Source organism: Condylura cristata, unplaced genomic scaffold, assembly GCF_000260355.1.
Source record: "Condylura cristata isolate star-nosed mole 26May11 unplaced genomic scaffold, ConCri1.0 scaffold00010, whole genome shotgun sequence".
NCBI classification, from domain to species: Eukaryota; Metazoa; Chordata; class Mammalia; order Eulipotyphla; family Talpidae; genus Condylura; species Condylura cristata.
This window is the reverse complement of record NW_004567111.1, coordinates 52,993,874-53,018,217: the sequence shown is the minus strand read 5'-3', so window position 1 is coordinate 53,018,217 and position 24,344 is coordinate 52,993,874. Positions and strand designations below refer to the sequence as shown.

General features: G+C 37.6%; 1 protein-coding gene across 2 annotated transcripts in view; it reads left to right on the top strand.

Moving 5' to 3' along the window:
• The window catches only part of PHF11 (PHD finger protein 11), a 23,926-nt gene extending 285 nt beyond the window's left edge, over positions 1 to 23,641 (top strand). The window contains exons 2-10 of one of the 2 annotated variants that reach the window (XM_012723266.1): positions 6,181 to 6,284; positions 11,339 to 11,446; positions 14,105 to 14,238; positions 15,114 to 15,157; positions 16,045 to 16,109; positions 16,741 to 16,807; positions 17,473 to 17,604; positions 19,238 to 19,309; positions 22,212 to 23,641. In XM_012723266.1, coding sequence (XP_012578720.1) covers positions 6,181 to 6,284; positions 11,339 to 11,446; positions 14,105 to 14,238; positions 15,114 to 15,157; positions 16,045 to 16,109; positions 16,741 to 16,807; positions 17,473 to 17,604; positions 19,238 to 19,309; positions 22,212 to 22,396 — 911 coding nt within the window. In that variant the 3' untranslated portion in view covers positions 22,397 to 23,641. Of the gene's footprint in view, positions 1 to 6,147; positions 6,285 to 11,338; positions 11,447 to 14,104; positions 14,239 to 15,113; positions 15,158 to 16,044; positions 16,110 to 16,740; positions 16,808 to 17,472; positions 17,605 to 19,237; positions 19,310 to 22,211 lie in introns of both variants that reach the window. The other variant, XM_004680347.2, reaches the window with a different exon arrangement.
• Positions 23,642 to 24,344: the final 703 nt, after the last annotated feature.

Genomic DNA, 24,344 nt, shown 5'->3' with positions numbered 1-24,344 from the left:
TGGGGTGGGTGTGGGGCGGCACTGTTGTCCTGTAAGAAGTCGGATCCCAGGGCCAGCTCTCAGATTGTGGCTACTTGGGAAGCCCACCTGCAACACCACTGGGAAAAGCCTGGAGAACTTGGCTCAACAACCTAGTAATTCCTGCTCACCAGTAGTGGCACTAGGGGTCAATGCCACGGTTTTTCTGCTGGTGGTGTTGCCCACTGATACTGTCCCAATTCATTAGAATACAGTAAAACCCAGTGGGTTTAGGCTCCAAAAGCGGCATCAACCACACATAAAGCAGTACAGTTAAAGAAGTGCCAGCGGAGAGGGAGACAGGAGGTAGACCCTACCTTGAAGATAAGTAGTGGGTGTCAGGACGCAATTTGGAAAGGTTCCACAGAGAATATTTTAGAACCATCCTTTCCTCACCATTTAGGAATTCAAGTCCTCAGCAGCCCTTTCCAGGATCAATGGTGTATTTAATGGGCTCTTCACTAAGTCTGGCTCCTGCCATGTACTAGGTTCAGGGGATGAGAGGCTAACCCAGCCCTAGAGACAACTTGCACAAGGCCTTCCCAGTACCAAAGAGGCGCTACTCGTTTAGCCTGGATTCAAAAAAGCTTTCTCAATTCAAGCTTGCAGCATCTTAGTGTTAAGGGCAAGAGCAGACCAGAGCTAGAAAGGTTAAAAGAATATTTTAAGACAGGTTACATCACACCGGTCACACCACCATGTCACATGTGACCACAAACCAAGCAGCTGAATATTTTATATTCAGTTGTTATGTAGATGGAATGCAAGATGAATTAGTGGAGATCACTTTTCCCCTGAACTTCAGACTCATGAAACTAACTTCATTAATGCCTGATCCGATTGAATATTTCCCAAAGAGAACTTTACCCACATAACCATATACTCCAAACCTGCTTCAACAGAAGCCTTCCCTATCCCATTCAGTCACTTGCTCAGACCAAAAAGTAGTGCTCTTAGTGCCTCTCTTTCCTTCTTACCTTCCATCTAATGCATTAGCTAGACTTGGTCTTACGAGTATAACTGGAGCCTGACCACTCCTCATCACTTACCATCCAAATCCACACCACCATCATCTCCTGCCTGGAACAGCAGTCTCCTGGCTTCTACTCTTTGACTCTCCTAAGATAGGTCTATACAGCAGCCACATTGATCTTTGAAAAAGTCACCCTAACTCATCTCAAAGCCATCTAATACACTCTTTTTACACGCCATGTCCTGATCTTGATCTAGCCACTACACATCTTGATTCTAACAGCCCTCATTGCTGTTTATCTCTGCCTTCTCTTCTGAATTCTGTATATCTGGGAGATGGGCAAGTAGATCCTCTGCAACTGTCAACTGTGCCTAGGGAAATAGTCACATAGTACAGACATGCCTGCTGGGGATTGTCCCTATGTATACTGTGAGCTGAAATGTAACCCTAAAGAAGGCTACTGAATAGCCTACTCCTTGGCTGCCCACACCCCTCCCCCACAGCACATACCTGTTTATGTGTTCTAGCTATCACAAGTACATATTTAGTCACACTTACCTTCTCACATAGTTTTTTTTATGAAGCCTCTAAGTAATATCTAGATTTTTGTGTCTTCATCTAATTCAGTTATACAGTCATTGAACTCATTGATAAAGGGGACTTCTATATATCTGATGAAAGAACTAATGGAAGAAATGGAAGAACTGAGATAGTAAAACTTCAATACAAAGTATTGCTCAAATGGTGAAAAGATGAATTTTCAACTTAACCACCACAAATTAGTTGGCAGTCCAGAATGTAAACCACCTCCTACTGAAAGGGGGCTGTAAGTGGAAATACAGGATTAGTTAATCTTCCATCAATTTCCCCCTTTCTTAAGTAACAGGATGTAATGTGTTCCCTGGTCATCCCATCTGAGTAGTCCAGATTCTGTCATCTGAGTGCATGCCCTCGTCTGGTGGGCATCTGCAGATGCGGTCTCTTTCTGGGCCTGCACATTGCCAGCATTGTGTTGGTTTGAGTTAGTCACAATTTTTCATGTGTTCCTAACTGGTAATTTTTCTAAAGATTTATTTATTTATTCATGTAGAACTGGGGTACAGGCCAGAGATGCGAAGGGTGAGAGGATTCACCAGAGACAGAGTGGGGAGCAGAACAGGCAGATGGACAAAGTACACTGCTGAGGGAAGCAGCGGGCAGGTCAGGAGAGGTCTGCCACGCCATGTGGATCTCCTCCTGGGCAGGCGGGAATCGAACTCTTGCTGAAGTGGCTTAAGCTTCTTAATGCTGTGCTTTAACCCGCTGCACCACCAGGGAGGCCCCCTAACTGGTAATTTTTTTTCTGCAATTTTATTCTGTCAAGCCTTTCTTTTCTTTTTTTAATTTTAATTTTTTAAAAAGATTTATTTATGCATACAGAACTGGGGTACAGGCTAGAGGTGGTGAGAGGATTCACTAGAGACAAATTGGGGAGCAGAACAAACAGATCAACGAAGTACACTGCTGAGGGGAGCAGCAGGCGATCAGGAGAGGTTTGCCGGGGATCAAACTCATGCTGAAGTGGCTTTAGCTTCTTAGTGCTGTGCTTTAACCCACTGCACCACCAGGGAAGGCCCTCTGTCAACCTTTCTTCACTACCAGTTTTATTTCTGAGGATATTTGTTAAATTCGATGAATTCTTAGACCTGTTAAATCCTGAGGATTCTAAGACTATAGAGAGCCTTGCTGAGCTTCACTGTTCTTATTTATTTATTTATTTATTTATTTATGCATACAAGAACTGGGATACAGGCCAGAGGTAAAGGTGTGGGGTGAAAGTGCCACAGTGGCTACAGACAGCTTCTTAGTGCTGCACTTTAACAACCCTTGTGCCACCAGGGAGGGGCCATGATCCCTCATTATTCATAGTGTCAGCTACTGATAGAGACCAGTAGACTCTTCCTTAAAATGCCAGCCCATATGCTACACCTATCTCTCCCTCATTGTTTTAGTCTGTACTGTCCCTGAATTCAGATCAAAGGCTAGCAAGTCATCCAAATGTATTTGATCCATGAAATCAGATAATGTGCAATAAGTATTCAGAGAGTGAGATGTCTGTCTATGCAAAAGCCTCTAATGTGACTCTACCATTGCAGAAAGTTGTGTGCATTTATAATGTGGAAGAGTAAAATGAAGAGCCAAGATCTTGTAGAAATATGACGAAGAGGTTTTTTAGCAGGAAAGGCCACTAGGTGGAGCCTATGTATCATCAGCACTGGAAACAAACAGGCTGTTGTCACTCCCGCTGTTTCCCAGCTGCCAACACCCTAGAAACCTAGACTTGGGAGTGCAGCTCAGACAGGCATAAGGTCCCCAACGCAGACAGGCATTGGGCTGGGGGGAAGAGGGGATCGTGCCTAGCTATCAGCAACCTGACAGTTCAGCCCAATGCAGAGTACCTGTCTGAAGTTCCAGTTTTACACAGGAAAGGGCAAACACTGCAGAAATAATGTCCAGATCTCATACTAGGGGCACTGTGTGCTGTATCAAATGTTATTACTTAATTATTTGATCTACCTGACATTTTTTAGCCTGTACTTTATAAATTTAAATGTCCAGTTTTTTGTGTTCTTTAAGTAAAATACATATTGTTCTGTCAAAGTAGATTTTTGGCCTGAGGTAAATAAAAAATTGGGTGCTTTCCCCATTTTGATCATAGGGAGTTTTGTGATAATATGGGAATATATTTGAAAGTATTGAAAATTGTAAGTGTGGTATTGATAAACAAAGTGGTAGGCCCATGGAATGAAATAGATATATGGAGACAAACCCAGATCTAAGTAATAAATATATGAAAAGAGATCTTAAGTTAGTAGCTAACCATTATGGAAGTTAGATCCCTATCATACTTTTAAAATTATATAAATTACATATATTTTTTAAGATTTATTGACTTATGCTCACAGAACTGGGATATAGGCCAGAGGTGTGGTGGGACAGAGTGGGGAACAGGACAGGCAGATCCACTGAAATAAACTGCTGAGGGGAGCAGTGGACAGGTCAGGAGAGGTCCACCACACCATGTGAGTCAGCTCCTTAGCCAGGGATTGAACTGGTGCTGCAGTGGCTTCTGAGAGCTTCATAATGTGCTTTAACCCATTGTCCCACCAGGAGAGCCCCTGCATATTAATTTTTCATGCAAAAAATAAGATCTCATTTTGGAAGAAAATACAATATTTTCTAAACAAGTTGTATGCCCCTTATCTAAGACCAAAAGCCATAAAATTGATATGATTTCATCAAATAAAACATTTAAACATTCTGTATATCAAAGCAATACCAAACCAGCCTAGTGGGGTCTTGAATTTCTCAGTCAGAATGCAATGTAACTTTTCTGTGATCTTTGAAGAATTCTGCCTGGCTCTATTTAACACCACCACCATAATTGTTAATTTTTGACACTTATATCACAAGTGGTACTTTCCACTAATTGTTTTTCGTCACGAGCCCTGTCCCCTTTCACACACACACAAAAAAATATTAAAAAGTTAAAAGACCATATTTATGACTGACAAAAGATTAATATTCTGAATACACAGAAACCTTTTATAAATCATATGAAAACTAGTAAATATTCCAATAACAAAAATAGCCTAAGAAATCAGTACCAGAAAATAAATGGAAATGCCACATTATGGTATGTTGTACTCATAATTATAGGAGACGATCCTCTTCTCTCTGCACTTCATGTTCTTTCTTTTGATAGTCATGTAATCTTCTGTCCTAGCTGTGACTTTGTTTTAAAATCAGGTAGGCAGATGCTTTCTTCTTTTTCAAAGTTTTCTTTACTGTCCATTTACATTTATTCTTCCAAATAATTTTTTGGTTCTTGGGCACTTAAAATGTGTTATTCATACGTGCTATAAGCACAAAATACACTGGGTTTCATAAGACACAGTGAAAAGAATAAATAAACAATTTTTAATACTAATCAAATGTTGAAAGGATATTCGAGGTATGTTTGGTTGAATACAGCATATTTTAAAACTAACTTTACCTCTTATTTTGCCTTTTTTATGAGGTTCTTAGTTGTTTCAGCTTTACCTGTGGTTCGCTTTGGTGGTTTCTATTTGCTTCTGTGCAGCAGTGCTGATCTCAAGCACCCAGCAGTGACTTGCATACAAGAAATGTTCTGAAACCAGTGGATTCTTGAAATGAATGAAAAGCAGCTGCTAGCCCATTTTGTTTCCTCTCAGGAGTTTTTCTCTTATTCTCTCCACTTTTTCTTGGTTGGTAGGGAGCAGGGGTACTAATACTTAATGTATGAACACCAAGAGCTCTTAGACTGTTGAACAAGAAGCACTCAAGGAACCGTGTACCACTAAAACTTGTACCAGTAAATGGTAAAAATAAATCATTGTTTCAAAGCTAATTTAAAAATTAAAAGTGTTTCTATTATAGTAAACTAAATGAGGAGCATTAGAATGGGCAAAGAAATGTTCAATGTATGTTTATGGCCAAATTAATAGCAAACTGAAAGGTCAGAGAAGGTTTAACTGACAGGCTGGTAAGAATTTGAAATTGGGAGCAGCTGGTTAATTTCTCCCTTTCTGCCTCATTTCTTCCTTTTTTTCCCTTGCTCTCAGGTTTCTTCCCAACATTTCTCTCTACTTCTCACCTTCATGTATCTTTCTCTCCTAATTTATTTAAATGCTACATTAAAGCACACTTAAATTATAGGTTGCTCATTTATTATTTTAATTTGCCCCCAAATTTATATAAGAGATAAAATATGACATCGTGATCTACAAGTTTTTACATCTAACCAGAGAAGTATTTCTTGAATACACCACTGTTTTTCTTGTCAATTTCTAGTGACAGTAGTAATTGTCATTGCTGAGAACTTACAATATAAAAGGCAATGTTTTGTGAGCTTGGTATTTAAATTCCTGGCTGTGTTTCTTAAAGTTTTTCCTCATGGTTAGGCATATAGCTGATTTCATTTATTTTATAAGTCATCTAAAAAATATAAGGGAAGTTGCTTTTTGTACTTCAGTCCCATATTTTTTCTCCCTGAGAGTTTAGAATCTCATAAAAGCAAGTTTCCTGTCTTATACTTTAAGATTGGTGGAGGAGTTATGGAGACTAAGAAATTACACTCTTCTATCTCTCACCAGGGCTGTTACTCACAGGTGCCTTTCATGTTACAGAAAAGATGGAGAAAAGGACTTGCGCACTCTGTCCCAAAGACCTTGAATATAGTGTTCTATACTTTGCGCAATCAGAGAATATAGCTGCTCATGAAAATTGTTTGGTAAGTTACTTGAAAATTCATGAATCTTTTTAGAGGACAGACCAAGACACATAAATGCTACTTTGGACACAACAAATGACGATTTGGCTATAGTTTGGGCTTTTAAGTGGATAACATATCTGTCTAATTTTTTTAAAAGTTTCAATTTTTTTAAAGTTATCACTTTTTAAATTTTTACTTAACAACTGCTCAAATGCACAAAAAATTATGATGAAACATCTTTAAGGATATTTTGATGAAGTATTTCCATTGTAACAGATACTTGTAGATATTTCACACAGATTTATAAAATTATGATCTTTGCTGAAGCTTGATTTTGATTTTGATTTTTTTAAATAAAACAGATTTAGTTAAGGACTGTTTTTTTTTATTAAAAAGTTTATTTTTACATCATTTTGCACTTTTTTTTTCATCTCAATTTTTTTAATTTTAGTTAAGGACTCTTTACTCTGTTTTGCTCTTTCCATCTCTTCCCAGAGGTAATCACCATAACAAATTTGGTGTTTCTTGTTATCTTGGGTTTTTAATTTTATGCTTTCATAACATGTATTTAAATATAAATAAGAAATGATATTATTTTAGATGCTCTTTGACTTTATATACTTTCTTTTGAATACTATAGATTATTGAGATTCCTCTATGTTGTGAAACATAAATTTTTAATTTTATAAGTAGTACTCCACCTTTTGACTATATCATTACTAACTTATTTTCCTGTGACTATGCATTTGGCATTTCCAGTCTTTTTATATGCCTGACCAGCTGTCATGAGCATCCTTGTATAACAATGCTAATTCACAGGAGAATTATCTGGTTTAGGGCACAAAACTAACATAAAACATAAAAGCAGAACCTCTGGGCTACAGCGGAGGGACGGAACAGTCACACCTTACTTAGTGAGTGGACTTGTTCTCCAAAAGGATTTAACAGATTTGACTTCTACTGATATTTCAGAGTTCATTTCTTTTCTTCCTTGTGAACACTTGATATTAAGTGAGATTTTCATTTTTTCCTCTCCCATGGATATGAAATGGCCTCTTACATTTGCAGTTCCTAGATTACTAGTAGGGTTGCACCTGGTTTGCTGTGTTTTTGTGTTATTGGAAAACAACCTCTTTCTGTGAATTGTGTTCATAGCTTACACTTTCTTTGATATTTGGTTTTGCATATTTGAACTTATATACAAATAGATTCTAATGTATGCTGGGCTTTAATTTTATTTATGGTGTTTTCTGTCAGACAGAAAAGCATGTAATTAAATTCATCATGATATTCCTTTATAATTTGTAGAGTCCCCTCTCATCGAGGAATTCTTATATTAAAGTGTTACCTTTTTTCCAGAAGTTTTAATTTTACTTTTGTCATTTAGTTTCCTAATACTACGAAATTTATTAGGACTACTTTTTTGATCAAGTGATTAACCATTCTTCTGGGCTGCTTTATAATGATAAAAGTAATTATTATTATTATTATTATTCATTGTTTGCTTGCTATCTGTAAGAGTAATGTTCTGGGAACTTAACTTATATTAAACTATTAATTCTTACAACATCCCTGGAGGTAGATATTATTATTATACCCAAAGTACAACAACTGGAGAACAGAGAAATTAAGCCACTTGCACAAGGTCACATGGCTGGCTGTAAGTGGCCAAGCCAAGATTCTTATCAAAGCTGTCTAGTTCTAGAAGGCTCATGCTTCCCCAGTGTGCTGATAACATGCTGTATCATGGGCACACATATCTGTCTCCAGCTCTATTCTAATCCATTGATCACTTCATTTATCCCTGAGCTAGTATGACACTATTGATTACTGTAATTATATAATAAACCTGGGGTATAGATTTTGTTGATTTTAACTTTAGAATCAATTTAGCAGGTTTTAATTCCTGTTGGAATTTTAAATATACAAGACTTTCTATCCATTAACAGGATCTGTTTCTCCAGTTATTCGTTTCTGTCTTTATGAATTTCAAAAATGTTTAATAATCTTTTTCTATAGAAGTCTAAAATTTTGGGCTGTCTATTCCTGGGTTGTTTTGCTACATTTTTCCTAAGACCCTTTTTAATATGAGGTATTATGTGGAATGTAAACTTTAAAATTGACATATGTAAATATTATGTATTTTATTCATCTTATCTAACATTCTTGCCAAACTTATGGTTCTACAAAATCTTTAAAGTCACCTGTGTATTTTATCTGTCCATACTTATCTATTAATATGGACATTTTTTCCCTTTAATTTTTGGAATTTTTTAAAAGGTTTTATATATGCATACACTACTGGGGTACAGGCCAGAGGTGGAGGGGCATTGAAAGGATTCACCAGAGACAGAATGGGGAGCAGAGCAGACAGATCAACAAAGTACATTGCTGAAGGGAGCAGCGGGTGAGACAGAAGAAGTCTACTGCACCCTGTGGATCACCTCCAGGGTCAGGGATCAAACCCGCACTGAAGTGGCCACAGCAAGCTTGCAGTGCTGCATCCTAACCCATCATGCCACCAGGGAAGACCCTGGAAGTCTCAATTTCTTTCATTTTATTGCACTTTTCTAAATCATTTTGTTATAATGGCAATTAGAAACATTTAAAGAAAAACTCATTTCTTATTATATGGATATGATGCTTTTAAAGTCTTTATTAATACTTTAAAAAATACTGTTACTTTATTGAAAGGAAATTTTCTTTCACTTCTAGTTTTCTAAAAGTTAGAACATTGAGTATTATTAAATGTTTATTACCTGATTTATTATAATGATTTTCTAGGTTCTTCCCCTCTCTTTCTCTGGCCACGCACAATGTTTTATTTTTTTGCATATACAATTTGATGGTGTTTTAAAATCTCAGACATACAGAAAATGTCCAAGTAATGTATAAAGACTATTTTTTTTTGTTGGAACCATTTGAAATTAAATTGGGAATAAGAGGCATTTTTTTTCCTGAGTATTTTCCTTGCAAACAAGACATTCTCTCACATAATCACATATAACCTTCAAATCAGGAAGTTAACACTTTACTACCACCTAATCCTCAACTTTCTCAAGCTTCACCTATTGTCCTAATAGCTTTATAACAAAGGATCCAATTCCTGGGTTGCCTTTGGTTTTATGTTTCAGACTTCATCCTTTTACTTTGTGCTTATTGATTTTCTTCTATTACACCATTCTTAGGTTTTGTTCATGATATTTTATTCTAATGTACTGTTAATCTCAATTTACTGTTTTTAATTAACTATTGATATAATTTACATGAAACAAATGCTCCCATTTTAAGTGTACACTTGAGAGAGTTCTAAAACATGTTCTTACCAATGCAGCCATCACCACCATCAAGATAGAGAACACGTCCATTACCTCAGAAGTTTTCCTTGTGCTGGCTTGCAGTCATTTCTTCTCCAGCCCTACTTCCTATGGGTCAAGCATGTTGTTTCTAAAATCTCATATGAAAAGAATTCTGCAGTTATGTATTCTTTTGTGTCTGGTTTATTTTGCTGAACACAGTATATAAAGATTCTTCTATGTTGTTATGCACCTGTACTTTTTTAATTTCTGCATGGTATTCCATTGAATAGATATGTCATCTTTGTTTATTCTTTGGTAAATATACTTGTTATTTCCAACTTGTGGGTATTAGATAAATCTACTATGACCATCTGTATGGTCATACTATGACTATGAATCTGTATGTGGACAGATTTCTCTTGGATGAATACCTAGAAGAGGAATGATGGGCCCTCAGGGTATACATTTAACTTTAAAAGTGATTTCAGGCCCTCCCTGGTGGCGCAGCGGGTTAAAGCACAGCATGAGAATCTAAAGCCACTTCAGCATGAGTTCGATTCCCACCTGCCTGGGAGGTGACGACATGGTGTGGCAGACCTCTCCTGACCCGCCCACTGCTCCCCTCAGCAGTGTACTTCGTCAATCTGCCTGTTCTGTTCCCCACTCTGTCTCTGGTGAAGCCTCTCACCGCCCCTGAGCCTCTGGCCTGTACCCCAGTTCTGTATGTACAAATAAATAAATCTTTTAAAAAAAAAGTGATTTCATCATACTTATATTAACAATACATAAGGGTTTTGTTTGCTTCACACTCTTATTGGCACTTGATATTTTCAGTCTTTTTAACTAAATCAAGTGAGGTTTTCATTTACTTGAGATTAATGATATTAAGCAACTTTATCATGGCTTATTCACCATTTATATGTCTCCAGGTTTTGGGGTTTTTTTTTTTTTGCCTGTTTTAAATTTAATTGTTTTTCATAGTATTGAATTATAAGAGTTCTTCCTATGTTCTTGATGCAAGTCTTTGGTCAGATACACATCTTACAAATATTTTCTCATTCTCTGGCTTGCCTTTTTGTTCTCTTAACATGTTCAAAAGCTTACTTTTGATAAAATCCACCTTTTTCCTTTTTGCTTCTGCTTGTCTTAAAGAATTGTCATTGTCAATGTCACAAAATTTTCCTTTTCTGTTTTTCATGCACTTTGTAATTTGAATATATATGTGATGTCAACCTTCAAGTTCTAAAGTAGATTGGATTTTTTGGGTTTTCAAGTAACAGAGAAATTTGGGCGAACCTAAACCTCAACATAGGGTTTTTTTTGTTTTTTTTTTTTTTATAAGATTGCGGGGGTATTCCATGACTCTTGACAGCAGGCATGTGGGCAGGACTAAAATGCAGGAGCTGGAAAGTGGCCAGGACATCCTGGAATGTCGTCTCTACATGCGTTTTTGTTTCTCTCTCTTTGCAGTTTGTCCTGATCATGTGGCTTAGCCTCTATTACTTCCTCCTAGGACAGGGAGTGCACTTGTCCCCGCTGAGAGGCAGGGCCCAAACCAAACCAAGTTAGCCATTTGGTATCAGGGTTATGCATCTAAACCATGCTTGGGGGACAGGCCACTCCCAAAGGAAAGCAAGGATGGCTTGTGATCTGTTCACAGACCCCATTAGGTAGTCACGGCCACTGGTGGTGTAGTTTTTGGTATCATTTTCTGACATAGCTGTCAGTATAATTTTGCACACAATCTGGGTCTTTCCTTTTCTCATTCTGCAGCTGTATTCTTCAGCACTTGTGGAGTGTGAGGATCATGAATCTCATAATGGTGACAGAAGTTTTGATGTAGAATCTGTAAAGAAGGAAATCTATAGAGGAAGGAAGTTGGTAAGTATAAACAACTTTATTACTCACACAAGATGAACAGACTCTCGGGGAATATTTTCAAAAGAGTCTATTTGAATCATAAACCAGGGATAAAGATGCATTTTGGAGAGCTAAAGAAGTAGATCCTATCTTAGAAACTTTCGATTTGATGAACATTTAACATCTTGAAACAAACTGTATTTTTCTTTATCAGAAAAACAGGTATGACTTTTGGCTATAAGTAGAAGATACCCTAACTCAAATTGGCTTCAACAAAACGATGCTTATTTTTCTGTCACTTAGCTACAGAAAAAACCGGGTTCAAGTTTGTTTGAGTCAGTGGTTTAATGATAGCATCAAGAGACCATTATTTATTCTGTCCTCCTGCATACATTAGCCTGGTTATAGGGTGGCTGATGCAGCAACTGAAGTGTCAGACTTTCTGGTTCTTATCTAGGGAAAGAGAAGGTTCATCCCCAAGCATGGAATAAGAGCCTCCCGAAAGTTTAATTTTGCCACCTCTCTCTTCCTAAACCAATTGCTAGAACTACCATAACTAGTTGAGGTCTTTCTTTGGAGCTGGGGATCAGCTCCCTTGAGGAAAGAAGAATGTTGAGATACAGTTGCCCTACTGTGTCCATTACAGTAGACTCCTCTGCGAAGAGCCTCACACTTAACAAACCCATACAGCAAGTGTGAGCACCTAAAGCTGTTACCACTGCAGCATAAGGTTAATTTCTTAGAACAAATATTTATTTAGTCCTTGCAAGATGTCAGCATACAAGTGAGCAGTTTCTGCACTACCTGACATGCTTTCAGAGGGTCCAGCACGGGTACTCAGCAAGCAGCCACCTCACCACAGTTGAGGCTTAAGGAGCATTCCTCGTTGGGGCGAAAGGTAAATATTAAGATGAGGAAGGGGGAATTCTAGAGAGGGAACAGGACATGCAAAAGTGTGGAAAGCAAGAAAAACAACTATAAGACATGGTTCCTCATTGCATTTTCTTTACTGAGAAAGTCCACATGGAATTCAGGATGCCCCAGAATGCATGAAGCCTTCCCTTGTTAGCTTATGACTTAACTTTGGTTTTTACTGTAACAACTAATGCTGCCATAATATCTTTGTCCATATATCCTTGACTGTTTGAGTGTTGTGTAGAGCACATTCCAAGAAGTGGAGCACCAAGTCACCACAATTCCCATTAAAAATTTTGCAACATGCTAACAAACTGTCTCCCAGTAAGGTTGCACCACTCTATACTTCTGTACATAGTGAAGCCATTTGTATTTCTTCTCTTGCCAGTTCCCATTTTTCTGTGGATTATCAGTCTTACACCTTTATCAAGTATGCAGAATTTTATTTTTGAATTTTTCAGATCTGCCACCATAAAAATAGGAGTTTAAATTTTTTATAAAATTAAATCTATCAATCCTTGGGGGCAGAAAGGGAACTTCTGGTTTTCTGTCTTGCTTCGAAAGTACCATACTTTTTTTTCTTCTATGACTTTATTTTTTAACATCATTAGAGCTTTAATCCATGTGGAATTTATTTAAGGATATATTGTGAGATAGGGATCTAACTTTATACTTTCTACACTTATAGCCAAATGGCTCTGATTTAAAATATCTCCTCAGCATAATCTCTCAGCCATATTTTTTATCACATTTGTTTGTACTGTCTTTGAGTATCATGTGAGCTACCTACTGTTTTGCAAGATGGTTCCATTGTACCACCACTCCATTCAGCCAGTGCATTATGCAAATCAACCTTCATTGTGGCTGTGGGTCCCCTAGTTAGGTTTCTGTGGTCACATACTGCCCTCCTAGCCAATTTCTACATCACCTTCATACTTAAAACATAGAATAACACAGGAAAGCAAGAGATCAAATAAACTGAACTAAGAAAAATCTTATTACTCAAGGTGTTTTTATTTTGGCCCCCACTATATACATTTTGTAGAGGTTTTACCTACCTTAGCACTGTCCTTAGTAGTGACTCTAAGGCATGGTTACCCCCAGGAAGGAATCTGGATCTAAGAGAGGAAGTGACTGGCTGGAGATCTTACTGCTCTTAGTGGTGCTGCCCTAGCAGGACCCTTTGCTTCAAGCTGGCCAATTTTGTAACTGTGCTTTTAGAAATCTCTTAAAAGATTTTTTTTTTAAAGATTTATTTATTTATTCATACAGAACTGGGGTACAGGCCAGAGGCTCAGGGGCGGTGAGAGGCTTCACCAGAGACAGAGTGAGGAGCAGAACAGGCAGATCGATGAAGTACACTGCTGAGGGAAGCAGCGGGCGGGCCAGGAGAGGTCTGGCTCGCCATGTGGTCTCCTCCGGGGCAGGCGGCAGGCGGGAATCGAACTCATGCGGAAGTGGCTTCAGCTTCTCAGTGCTGTGCTTTAACCCGCTGCGCCACCAGGGAGGGCCAAAAGATTTTTTTTTTAAACAAAAATGTTTTTCTGCTTTTAATCAGGTCATTACAAAACAGTCCGGCCAAGCGTTTGAGTTCGCTGAGATTTTGTTGAGATTTCAAAATGAGGGGCAAATAGTGTTTAATATTTGTAGCTGAGGAAGTTAGGTGTTCTGACTTAAAAATAAAAGTTAATGACATCTTTAACTTCAAGTTTTAACAGATTATGAAAAACAAGTGCTTACTCTGTAAAATCTATTCTCTTATAGACGTGCAAATTTTGTCATAAAAAAGGAGCAACTGTGGGATGTGATATAAAAGCCTGTTCCAAGAATTACCACTTTTTCTGTGCCAAGAGTGACCACGCTGTTCTACAAACTGATGGATCTCAAGGAATTTATAAGTATTTAATAAAACAGGTTTAACATCACATTTGGGGTTGGAACAAGTATATTAACACAAGTTGTTATTTAAAGTTAATATTATGCAAATGGTTTCTGGGTGAGAGTATGTTTACAGGATGTTGACAACCTGACTTTACAACACCTTCCCTAAATATCAGAGTGAAAATAGGCAGGGCTGGTTTTGATCTTCCTACAACCTTTCTTTCATGTTAAAAAACATTGGTTTCCTAGTGGCGGCCACGAGACCAAAGACCTGACTTGTTAGCCACAGGCCAGTGGTAAACACCCATCTTGCCTCCCAGTGAATGTGCTTTAGCCACCCATCACCATTACTTACTAAACTTGCTGTCCATATTTAAACAAACCCTGCTTGTATTTAAACCTTGTATCATGTCTTTCAATAATTTTGTTATGTTAATTTTGACCAAGTAAGGCATATTTCAAGTCCATATTTCTTCTTCAGGAAGAAACGATCTGTCTTCTGATGAAATCTTTCAGTTGTTGTATAATTATACAAGTTAGTCACAAGAAATCAATAAACTAATTGTTAACTGAATTGAATCAGGTTCATTTTTACTTAACTTTTTTGTATAGAGATGCAGCCTAAAATATGAACTATTATCAGAATTTTGAGTCAACACTTGCTCCTTCAGAGAGCATGTTGACCTTTCGAAGGTCTGAGAGCAGAAAAGACATCTGGCAGGAGCTCCATTCAGAGTGTGGGTTATTATTTACACGTTTGAATAACATATTAACAAATATTTCAATGAAACCATGAAAAATAGGTTAGTTCCTTTTAAATATCACAGGGAAGTAGGTATATTTGAAAAGTGTACATAAAAATACTTGATTCTTTGAAATTGCATATTTTCAGAGTGTTTTGCCGACAACATGCTGCATTGAGAGGCATTCAAAATGGTAAGTCTCAGCCCTCCTTGGTGGCACAGTAGTTGGGAGTTTTTTTCTGTCACATTTAATACTATAATTACAACTCTTTCCACCTTTGTGCCTTTATGCAAATGTACTATTAGGAAATCTTCCTGTAATTACATTGCTGGGTCAATGATTATAAACAATGAAACTTTGGGTAACTATTGGCTTTCTTCCAAAAGGCAATACCAGCAGTCCACAACTTCTCAAATCCTTGCAAACATATCTTAAGTATTTTCATTTTTGTCAATCTGATCAATGAAAAATTAGTTTGCATATCTTTACTGATGAGTGAAATTAAGTGTATTCCCCTCTTTTGGTCATTTATTTTTGCATTTCTAAGGCCAAATGTATGTTTTTCTATTAAAGAGGGTTCCCCATTTTGCCCATTTTTCTACTGAATTTTTTTTTCATGTTGATTTCTAAGATTTTTTTTTGTTTTAAAAATTCTTTTTTAAAAAGATTTATTTATTTATACACATAGAACTGGGGTACCGGCCAGAGGCTCAGGGACAGTGAGAGGATTCACCAGAGATAGAGTGGGGAGCAGAACAGGCCAACTGATGATGTACACTGCTGCGAGGAGCAGCAGGCAGGTCAGGAGAGGCCTGCTGCGCCATGTGGGTCACCTCCAGGGCAGGGGATCGAACTCATGCTGAAGTGGCTTTAGCTTCTCAGTACTGTGCTTTAACCTGCTGCGCCACCAAGGAGGGCCCTAAAAATTAGCCTTTTTATCACAAGGATGATGAACACTTATTCTGAGTTTATCATGTACCTTTTGACTTTGATAAATTTAGCCATAGAAGTTTTATATTTACATGGTCACGCATCAATTTTTTCCTTTCTGGACTCTGGTTTCTGTATTATATTTCCAGATAAACTTTCAGGAGTGAAAAGAAAAAGAATGAAGAACTGCCTCTCATCAAACATTTGTGTACAGGTAATTTTACTACAGCTTTAAATTTCTTCATACAGTCTTTAATCAATTCTGAATTTCAGGTGAAATGGTAGAACTATAATAAGATGATATTAACAAGTTGAAGTTGAAAGTGTCTTGAATACTCAAGCACACAAGTTTCAGAGGTTGACAGTCCCACAGTCCTTATAACTTAACTTATAGCACTAAATTGGTGGGAGGGCCTGCCCCCACAATGTATTTATGTTCTTTAAATGGCACAGTGCATTCTTAACTTAGCTTACCAAATGAGTATTTTCCACCTGCATGATCTACTTGACCTAACTTATAATTCTTATTTTTTCAATTATTATTATATATATGAAACATATGAAAATGTTTCGGGGATTTCAAAGTTTTTTACATATCAGCTTATATGAACTAAATTAATATGAGCCAGCAACTTTCACCTCTTTTTGTTTACAAGATGCTTATATCCCTTGATGTTTTGTCATACAGAGCACAAGTACATTTGGTGTTTACATCTACAGATGAATAGGAAGCATGATTTTTACAGGATATCATTGAATTATACACAATGAAAGTTTGGTTTTCATATAAGACAATATTAAATGTCAACAGTAAAACTGGTATAATCTTTTTATCCCTCTTCTAGACACCTGCAGAAATGACAATCAATAGATTTTTAAAACAACTGAAGAAAAAGGATGAAACACACACAGGTTTGCTATGTTTTAGCTCTAATATATGTGACCTATTAAAATGGTGACCAATATATTTCAAAGTCTATACCACTTCATTTTTCTAAACTTACAGTAACTTCTTATAGGAATCAATATTTTTATCAAAACTAGTGACTACCATAACCTAGCAGATCAAAATAACTTAGATTTTTTGAATGCTCCATCAGTCTTCACTCAGTATTAAGGATACACCTCTTGATACAGAAGCCAGGGCTGCCTGAGCTGAGCCCCAACCCCCACCACCAACTCCACCCATGATAATCCAAGTGGCACAGTAAATCCCCAGGGAGCTGAAGCAAGTGACTATGGCTTCCTGTTTTTCGAGGAAATATACATTCCATAATGACACATGAAAACTGCCCAAAAAATTATGGAGGTTGTCATTGCAAAAATTTGAACCTAAGTTTTGGAAAATCCTCTTCATTTATATACTTCTTATCAGAGTACTTTTTATTTCCATTTCTCACTACATTGTTTCATCTAGAAATAAATGAGGTGATGATTACAATTCATAGCTATAAATAGAATATAGGTGTTGTGTGTGTCTAATTCTGTTCAGCCATGGCAGGCAGACTCTGAGGGGATAAGGTGACTGATAGCTGCACTGGGACAAACTGCTTCCTCTCAAATGCTTTTATTCTTAGATGCAGCTGTGAAAGTTGCTTTTCTTAAGAAATGCAAGGAAGCAGGACTTCTTAATGACTTATTTGAAGCAATACTAGACAAACTTCATTTGATTCAAGAAAGACTCATGGATGAGACTACTTCAGAATCAGGTATGGATACAGCAACATTTCTAGCTGAGACTTATCACAGACCTACATGTAAAATCAGATGAACCAAAAAAACAGTACACATTTTCTTTCTATGCTGTTCTCTTTTCTTTATCCCATTCTTGGATAAAATTCTTGACTTAAGATCTCTTGTGCTTTATAAATCAGTAGGATATAGATAACTCACAAATTCATTAACTAGTAAGAAGTACCTGGTGCTTTGAAAGTTGTGACGTGTGGTCCAGTGCTAAACTGAGTGGCCACCAGGAAAGTGAGCCCATTCAGAACCAGCTTCAATCACACATCTGCATCTTCCCCAGGCCTTGTTAAGATCTCAGAGAATGGCGTGTATCATTTTCTACTTCTGATTTCACTCAAATTCTATTCCTTAAAGTAAAGGAATAGAATTTACTTTTGGTAAAGTAGAAAAGAAGTTTAAACTTTTGATTGACGGTATGGTTAAATGGAACCTTTTCAGAGTGTTTGAGAAACAAGTTCCATTCCATTTAGGCAAGCTCTAACCACTTAGCCCTCTTAAAACCTATAATTATGAAGTTAAAAATGTATCAAGAGGGCTATAATGAAAGTTTGTTAGTATGTGTTTTATACAACAATGCAACATAATTCTTTATTGAACATATTATAGTATTATTTAGATGTGCATCTTTAAAAATCAACATCTGTAAATACATTAAGTTCACCACTAGAAGAAATCCAACTGTTTTTCACCATATGATTAAGTCCATTTACCCAGCTTACCCACCCAATTTCCCCTTCCCTTCTGGTAACTATTAATTTGGCCTTACAGTCTAAAAGTGTTTTATTTCATTTCTTCCTTTGTATGGTTTCTTTATATATCACATTAGTAAAATCATACAATGTTTGTCTTCATCAGCCTATTTCACTAAGCTTAATAATGTCTCTGTCCATGTGTGTTGTTGCAAATGACAGGGTTTCATTTTTTTATAGCTAAGTAGTATTTCATTGTGAATATATATCAATCTTTATCCAGTTAACTGTGGATGGGCACTTAAATTGTTTTCAATTCTTGGCTATTGTATCTAATTTGCAATAAATATGGAGGTACATGTAGCTCTTAGTGTATTTGTATTTTTTGGTTAAATACCCAGCAATGGGATAAACCTATTTTATGGAAATTCTGGTTTTAGTTTTTTCAGAAATCTCGTATAACTTCGCATAATGATTATACCAATTTATTATAATTCCAAAAACAGTGTTCAAGAGCTTAAAAGGTATTATTTTATAGGACAAAACCCCAAAAGAGAAATTAAGAGCAAACATTTCCAAAAGCACATTCATTACATTCTTTTACTAATTTACTCTTTTCTCTAGACCAAGTATCTTTCAACTTGATCATGCCTGTCAGCATCACCTGGAGGTCTTGTTAAAACACAGGTTGCTGGGTCTCAGATACCTGGAGTTCGGATTCAGATGATGTGCTAAGAATTTGCATTTCTAGTGAGTTTCCAGGTGATGCTGCTGGCACTGCAGTCTCACACTAATGTTCTGCAGCAGGTGGCTGCTATTGTTCCTTGTTTTGGGTTATTTGTGTTTTGAGGTGTTTCTGTCTGCATAATTTATTTAAATTACAATTGAATGCTTTTTCTCCCTCCAGACTATGAAGAAATTGGGACTTCACTTTTTGATTGTACATTGTTTGAAGACACATTTTTTGATTTTCAAGCAGGTATAAGTTAAAGCTGAGCGGCAAACTTTATAAATATTTATCTTACATGTGGAAATACTACTCCTTGGGTGGTTAAAAATCATTTGAAAAGAATGTTCATTGCTTTATTAAATGAAAACACCATTAAAAATGGTGTGCCTCCCTGGTGGTGCAGCAGGTTAAAGCTCAGCACTATGAAGTTATCGCAGCCACTGAAGCCTGAGTTCAATCCCTGGCCAGGGAGCTGACCCACATGGCACAGCAGACCTCTCCTGACCCATCCACTCTTCTCTTCAGCAGTATATTTCAGTCCATCTGCCTGTTCTGATCCCCACTCTGTGTCCAGTGAATCCTCTCACCCCCCCCCAGCTAGCCTGTACCCCAGTTCTGTATGCATAATCTTTAAAAAAAAAAAAAAAAAACAGGGTGGCCCCTAACATACAGAAGGAAAAAAATTAGAGAGATGCTGCACCCAAAGCAAACAGCAGTTGCCAGGAGGTGTCTTTTGTCTTTAGTGCTACATGTTATTTCCCACATTTTCTACATAAAGATAATACTTCTGTAATTAGAAAAACATTTGAAAAAACATTTAGAAACAAAATTGTTTGCAAAATGGAAGAGTATTTGGGCGCCTCCGTTTTTAGGCAAAAGTCTGGTGAAGCAAGTGGCCACAAGTGTCCCTTCTACTTTCAGTTCTCCCAACACTGATCTTCAAATCTGATGAGGTAGTATGGAACTGAATCTACAGTTTGTGGGTGGTGGTGGGGGGAGGATAGAGGGGAAATGAGTGAAAATAAAGAAGAAATTTTTGGAAAAAACTCAGTGAGGTATTTCTATAACCTGTTCACCATCATTTAAAATGCCTCCAAAACAGGCTGAATTTCCACCTACTCGTGAGTGTCATCTAGTTTCTCTACCAAGGCTGCCACACACAGCTGGGCAGCTGGGCAGCTGGACATTCTACATCTGGCTACACAGATTAGAATTTGGTACCGATGGCTTCCCTGAAGTTGCATACACACCGTCCTACATTCTTTTCCATGACACTTTTGTCTGTTGAGCAAACGTATTAGGATAATAAGTTCCCCTCTGGAGAAACTTCTGGTCCATATCCTTGTCTCAGTACACACAAGCCTTTCTTATTTTTTCATGATTTGTAACCAGCAGGAAAAAGTTATTTTAACTTACCCAAATTTGTAACTCTTAACAGTCACTTGAAAATATCTGTATGTATGAGAGGAGAAGCCAAATATTTTTTTAAGGGGAGTCTTTAAAATCTTATTCTAAAAAGCTTTATTTTCATCATATTTTCAGGCTTTCACCATATTTTCTTTTAAAGATTTATTTACTTACGCATATAAGAACTGGGGTATAGGCCAGAGGTACGGGGGCGAGAAAGAACATTCACCAGAGTGGCGAGCAGAACAGGCAGATGTACTGAAAGGGGAGCAGCGGGCAGGTCAGGAGAGGTCTGCCATGCTATGTGGGGCAGCTCCCTGGCTGGGGACGAACGTGCTGCAGTGGTTGTGGACAGCTTCACAGTGCTATGCTTTAACAGGCTGTGCCACTAACATGATAATTATCTATATTTCCTTTCTACAAAAGAACCTACATATAAATGCTACATGTCTGAAACATGAGTTAGTTGGGATTCCATACATGACAGTGTAGTATTTTGGGAGTGTGGGGACCAAGAGGAGACACTATTTGGAATCACATGAGGTGCTTAACTTTTGATATCCTATTGCTTAAGTTAGCCTTTGTAACCTTCAGAAAGTCAACCATAAGTATATAGGTATTCTATAAAAGGTTATATATGTTTCAGTATTCTTCAAGTTTGAAATTTTAAATGTCATTTTAAAAAATGACATTGCCGGCCCTCCCTGGTGGCGCAGCAGGTTAAAGCACAGCACTGAGAAGCTAAAGCCACTTCCGCATGAGTGCGATTCCCGCCTGCCCCAGAGGTGACCACGTGGCGTGGCAGACCTCTCTTGACCCGCCCGCTGCTCCCCTCAACAGTTTACCTCGTAGATCTGCCTGTTCTGCTCCCCGCTCTGTCTCTGGTGAAGCCTCTCACCGCCCCTGAGCCTCTGGCCTGTAACCCAGTTCTGTATGAACAAATAAATAAATCTTTAAAAAAAAAAATGACATTGCCATTTTTGTAATACTGTTGTTTATAAAGCCTAACATAACCTCCCAAAGTCTCTATAAAACCTATTTTTAAATAAAACCAAAAGCATTTATGTAACATTAAGAATTTGATGCATTTTTAAAAAGATTTATTTATGTATGCATACAGAACTTGGGTATAGGCTAGAGGTGCAGGGGTGGTGAGAGGATTCACCAGAGAAAGAGTGGGGAGTAGAACAGGCCGACTAACGAAATACACTGCAGAGGGGAGCAGCAGATAGGTCAGGAGAGGTCTGCCGCGCCATGTGGGTCAGCTCCCGGGCAGGGATCGAAGTCATGCTGAAGAGGCTTTAGTTTCTTAGTGCTGTGCTTTAACCTGCTGCGCCACCAGGGAGGGCCCTTTGATGCATTTTTATGAGAGAACTACTCTTATATTCTAACCATATGTGCTCTCCAATTATCCTAACTCTCTCAATAAATGAATATAGCATGAAGGTTATACAGTCAGTTTTTAAGTTTTTAAAAACAGGCAAAAGGGACTTAGAAAAAGCTACAAATGTATAGGGAATCTTAAAGATTTACTGACCAGCTTTATGTATGACAAAACTAGAATTCTATTCTGAATTAGAAGAGGAAACAAAGGCATAAAAGAACCTGTTACTGCTCACAAGACTATTAATTCGGAGCACAACATTGTTGCTACGCACTTGCAAATGGAAAGGGTTAGAATTAGAAACAGTATATTATTTATAAAAGTACTGAATAATCTAAAATATCACATTTTTCCTTATAGCAATAGAGGATAAAATACATCAATCTGAAGAAAGCCTGCAGCAGTTGAAAGAAGAGACTGAGCTACTTCAGGACTTAAAGCAAAACTTGTGTTCTATTCAAAGAAATAGAAACCTCAGGTCAAGTTCTACTGCAATATCTTCTCAATCATCTTACAAATTTCCAAAGTCAGGAAAGCAGGCATAGTTGCAAGCAGGCAGGCCACATACGCCAACCAGTGAAAGCCACACATCTTTAAGACTAGGTTTCTCTTGTTGCATTAGTCTGCAGACTTCACTTCTCACTAGTTCTGAGTCTTACTGGTTGAGATTTTGTGCCAGATTGGGTGTTGAATGCCTTCCTTATCATCAGGCCTACCTCTCCTCTCCCATTTTTAAATTTTACTTGAGTATATTGGATATGCCTCCCATCTCTCCCACTCTCTGCACTGAAAATCCTTTGGTAGCATCCATCTGGTGCATGGTCTCTCACTTCTGCCCCCACTCGAGTGATCCAAGTTGATTCCAGTAACAGGCCAGGCGCTGTGCCCCAGGTGATTGCACATCCTGTTGTGATGTCCGAACTGCTGTGCCTCAGGTCTCACCTCCCAGTTTCCCAATTACTACATCTAAGGATACTTTTCCTCCACAGCAATACTCAGTGCAATCCACTGTTTCTTATGCCACACTGTTAAAGAGTATAAGCTCTTGGAGGCCAGGAACTCACTATTCCCAGAATGCTCTATAAATATCTATTGAATAGCTGAATAATAAATGCAGAAGTTGTTATTTTTAAGACTAGTTCCAGTTCATAATGACTCTTTATAAATTTGAAACTTCTACTTTTCTTGAATCAAATTTACCTCTCTTATTGTCACAAAGTTTGCTTTTTAAATTTCTTTTCAGACAGATACTACATAGGTATACATCATCTTCAAAATAAACATTTAAAACTGGGTACCTCAGTAAGAATATCAGTGGGCATATGCAACAGTAAAAAACAAAACTGAGTTAGGATTGTTTTCAATCTAACAATATTTACACTTTTATGTTCCAAAACCATGTGTCACCCCTGAAAACCTCATTCACACTTCTAAATTTCTACCACAGTACTCTGATTCATAATCATGCTACATTTCAAATGAGTTTGACCTGACTCCCCAGCATGATGTCTGGGACATAAGAAATCAGAAAATTTGACTGAAGAAAGAATATGCTATATAGATGAAAAAAGAATATGACTATTCCTATTGCAACAGCAACTCTAGTCCAAGTTACAACCTGAGAAACAAAATCTAAATCAGTGGTTTTCAAAATTTAAATGACCTGTGGCACTTAATCTATAAAAGTGAAAACTCCAGAGTTTCCAGGCCCACTGAAGATTTCCCCTGGTCTGAATGATTATTGTAACTTTAACTTAGTCCACTGACATTACATCCTATAGCAAAGCTTGTGTGAATAAATTTTGATGTCAAGATCTTTATTAAAAGAGGTGTCTCTCACTTTTCTTTCAAATGTGATCTGTAACCTTGATTTGGCACAATGGAGCAATGTGCTTGGCAATTACAACACAAGCTACTATCAGATAGGCCTTAAAGCCTACCTGGATTTACACATTAGCTACTATTCACTGGAAAAACCATACTCAGATGACATAGTCTGAACATAATCTTCCTAATTCTGCTCTCTAGTCTGAGCCTAATTATGGTAAAAAGTCTCAACACTAAAAAAGAAAATACATGTAAAGTACAGGGCACAGTGTCTGGCACATGGGAAAATAAAAGCCCTCAAACATACACACATACACCACATATCCTTCCCTTGCCAACATTTCCTCCTAATGGGTCCTAACTTGTGTTCTCCATTCTTAACATATGTGCTTATGGTAAACTCTGGAAGGTTCATTAGCCTTACCCTCTATGCCCGCTTGCGCCACTTACCTTGTGTTCTGGAAATGAGCTAAAAGGACCATTTGTTTTCCCACACATAGACCCATTAGGAGGAAATGTTGGCAAGGGAAGGATATGTGGTGTATGTGTGTATGTTTGAGGGCTTTTATTTTCCCATGTGCCAGACACCGTGCCCTGTACTTTACATGTATTTTCTTTTTTAGTGTTGAGACTTTTTACCATAATTAGGCTCAGGCTAGAGAGCAG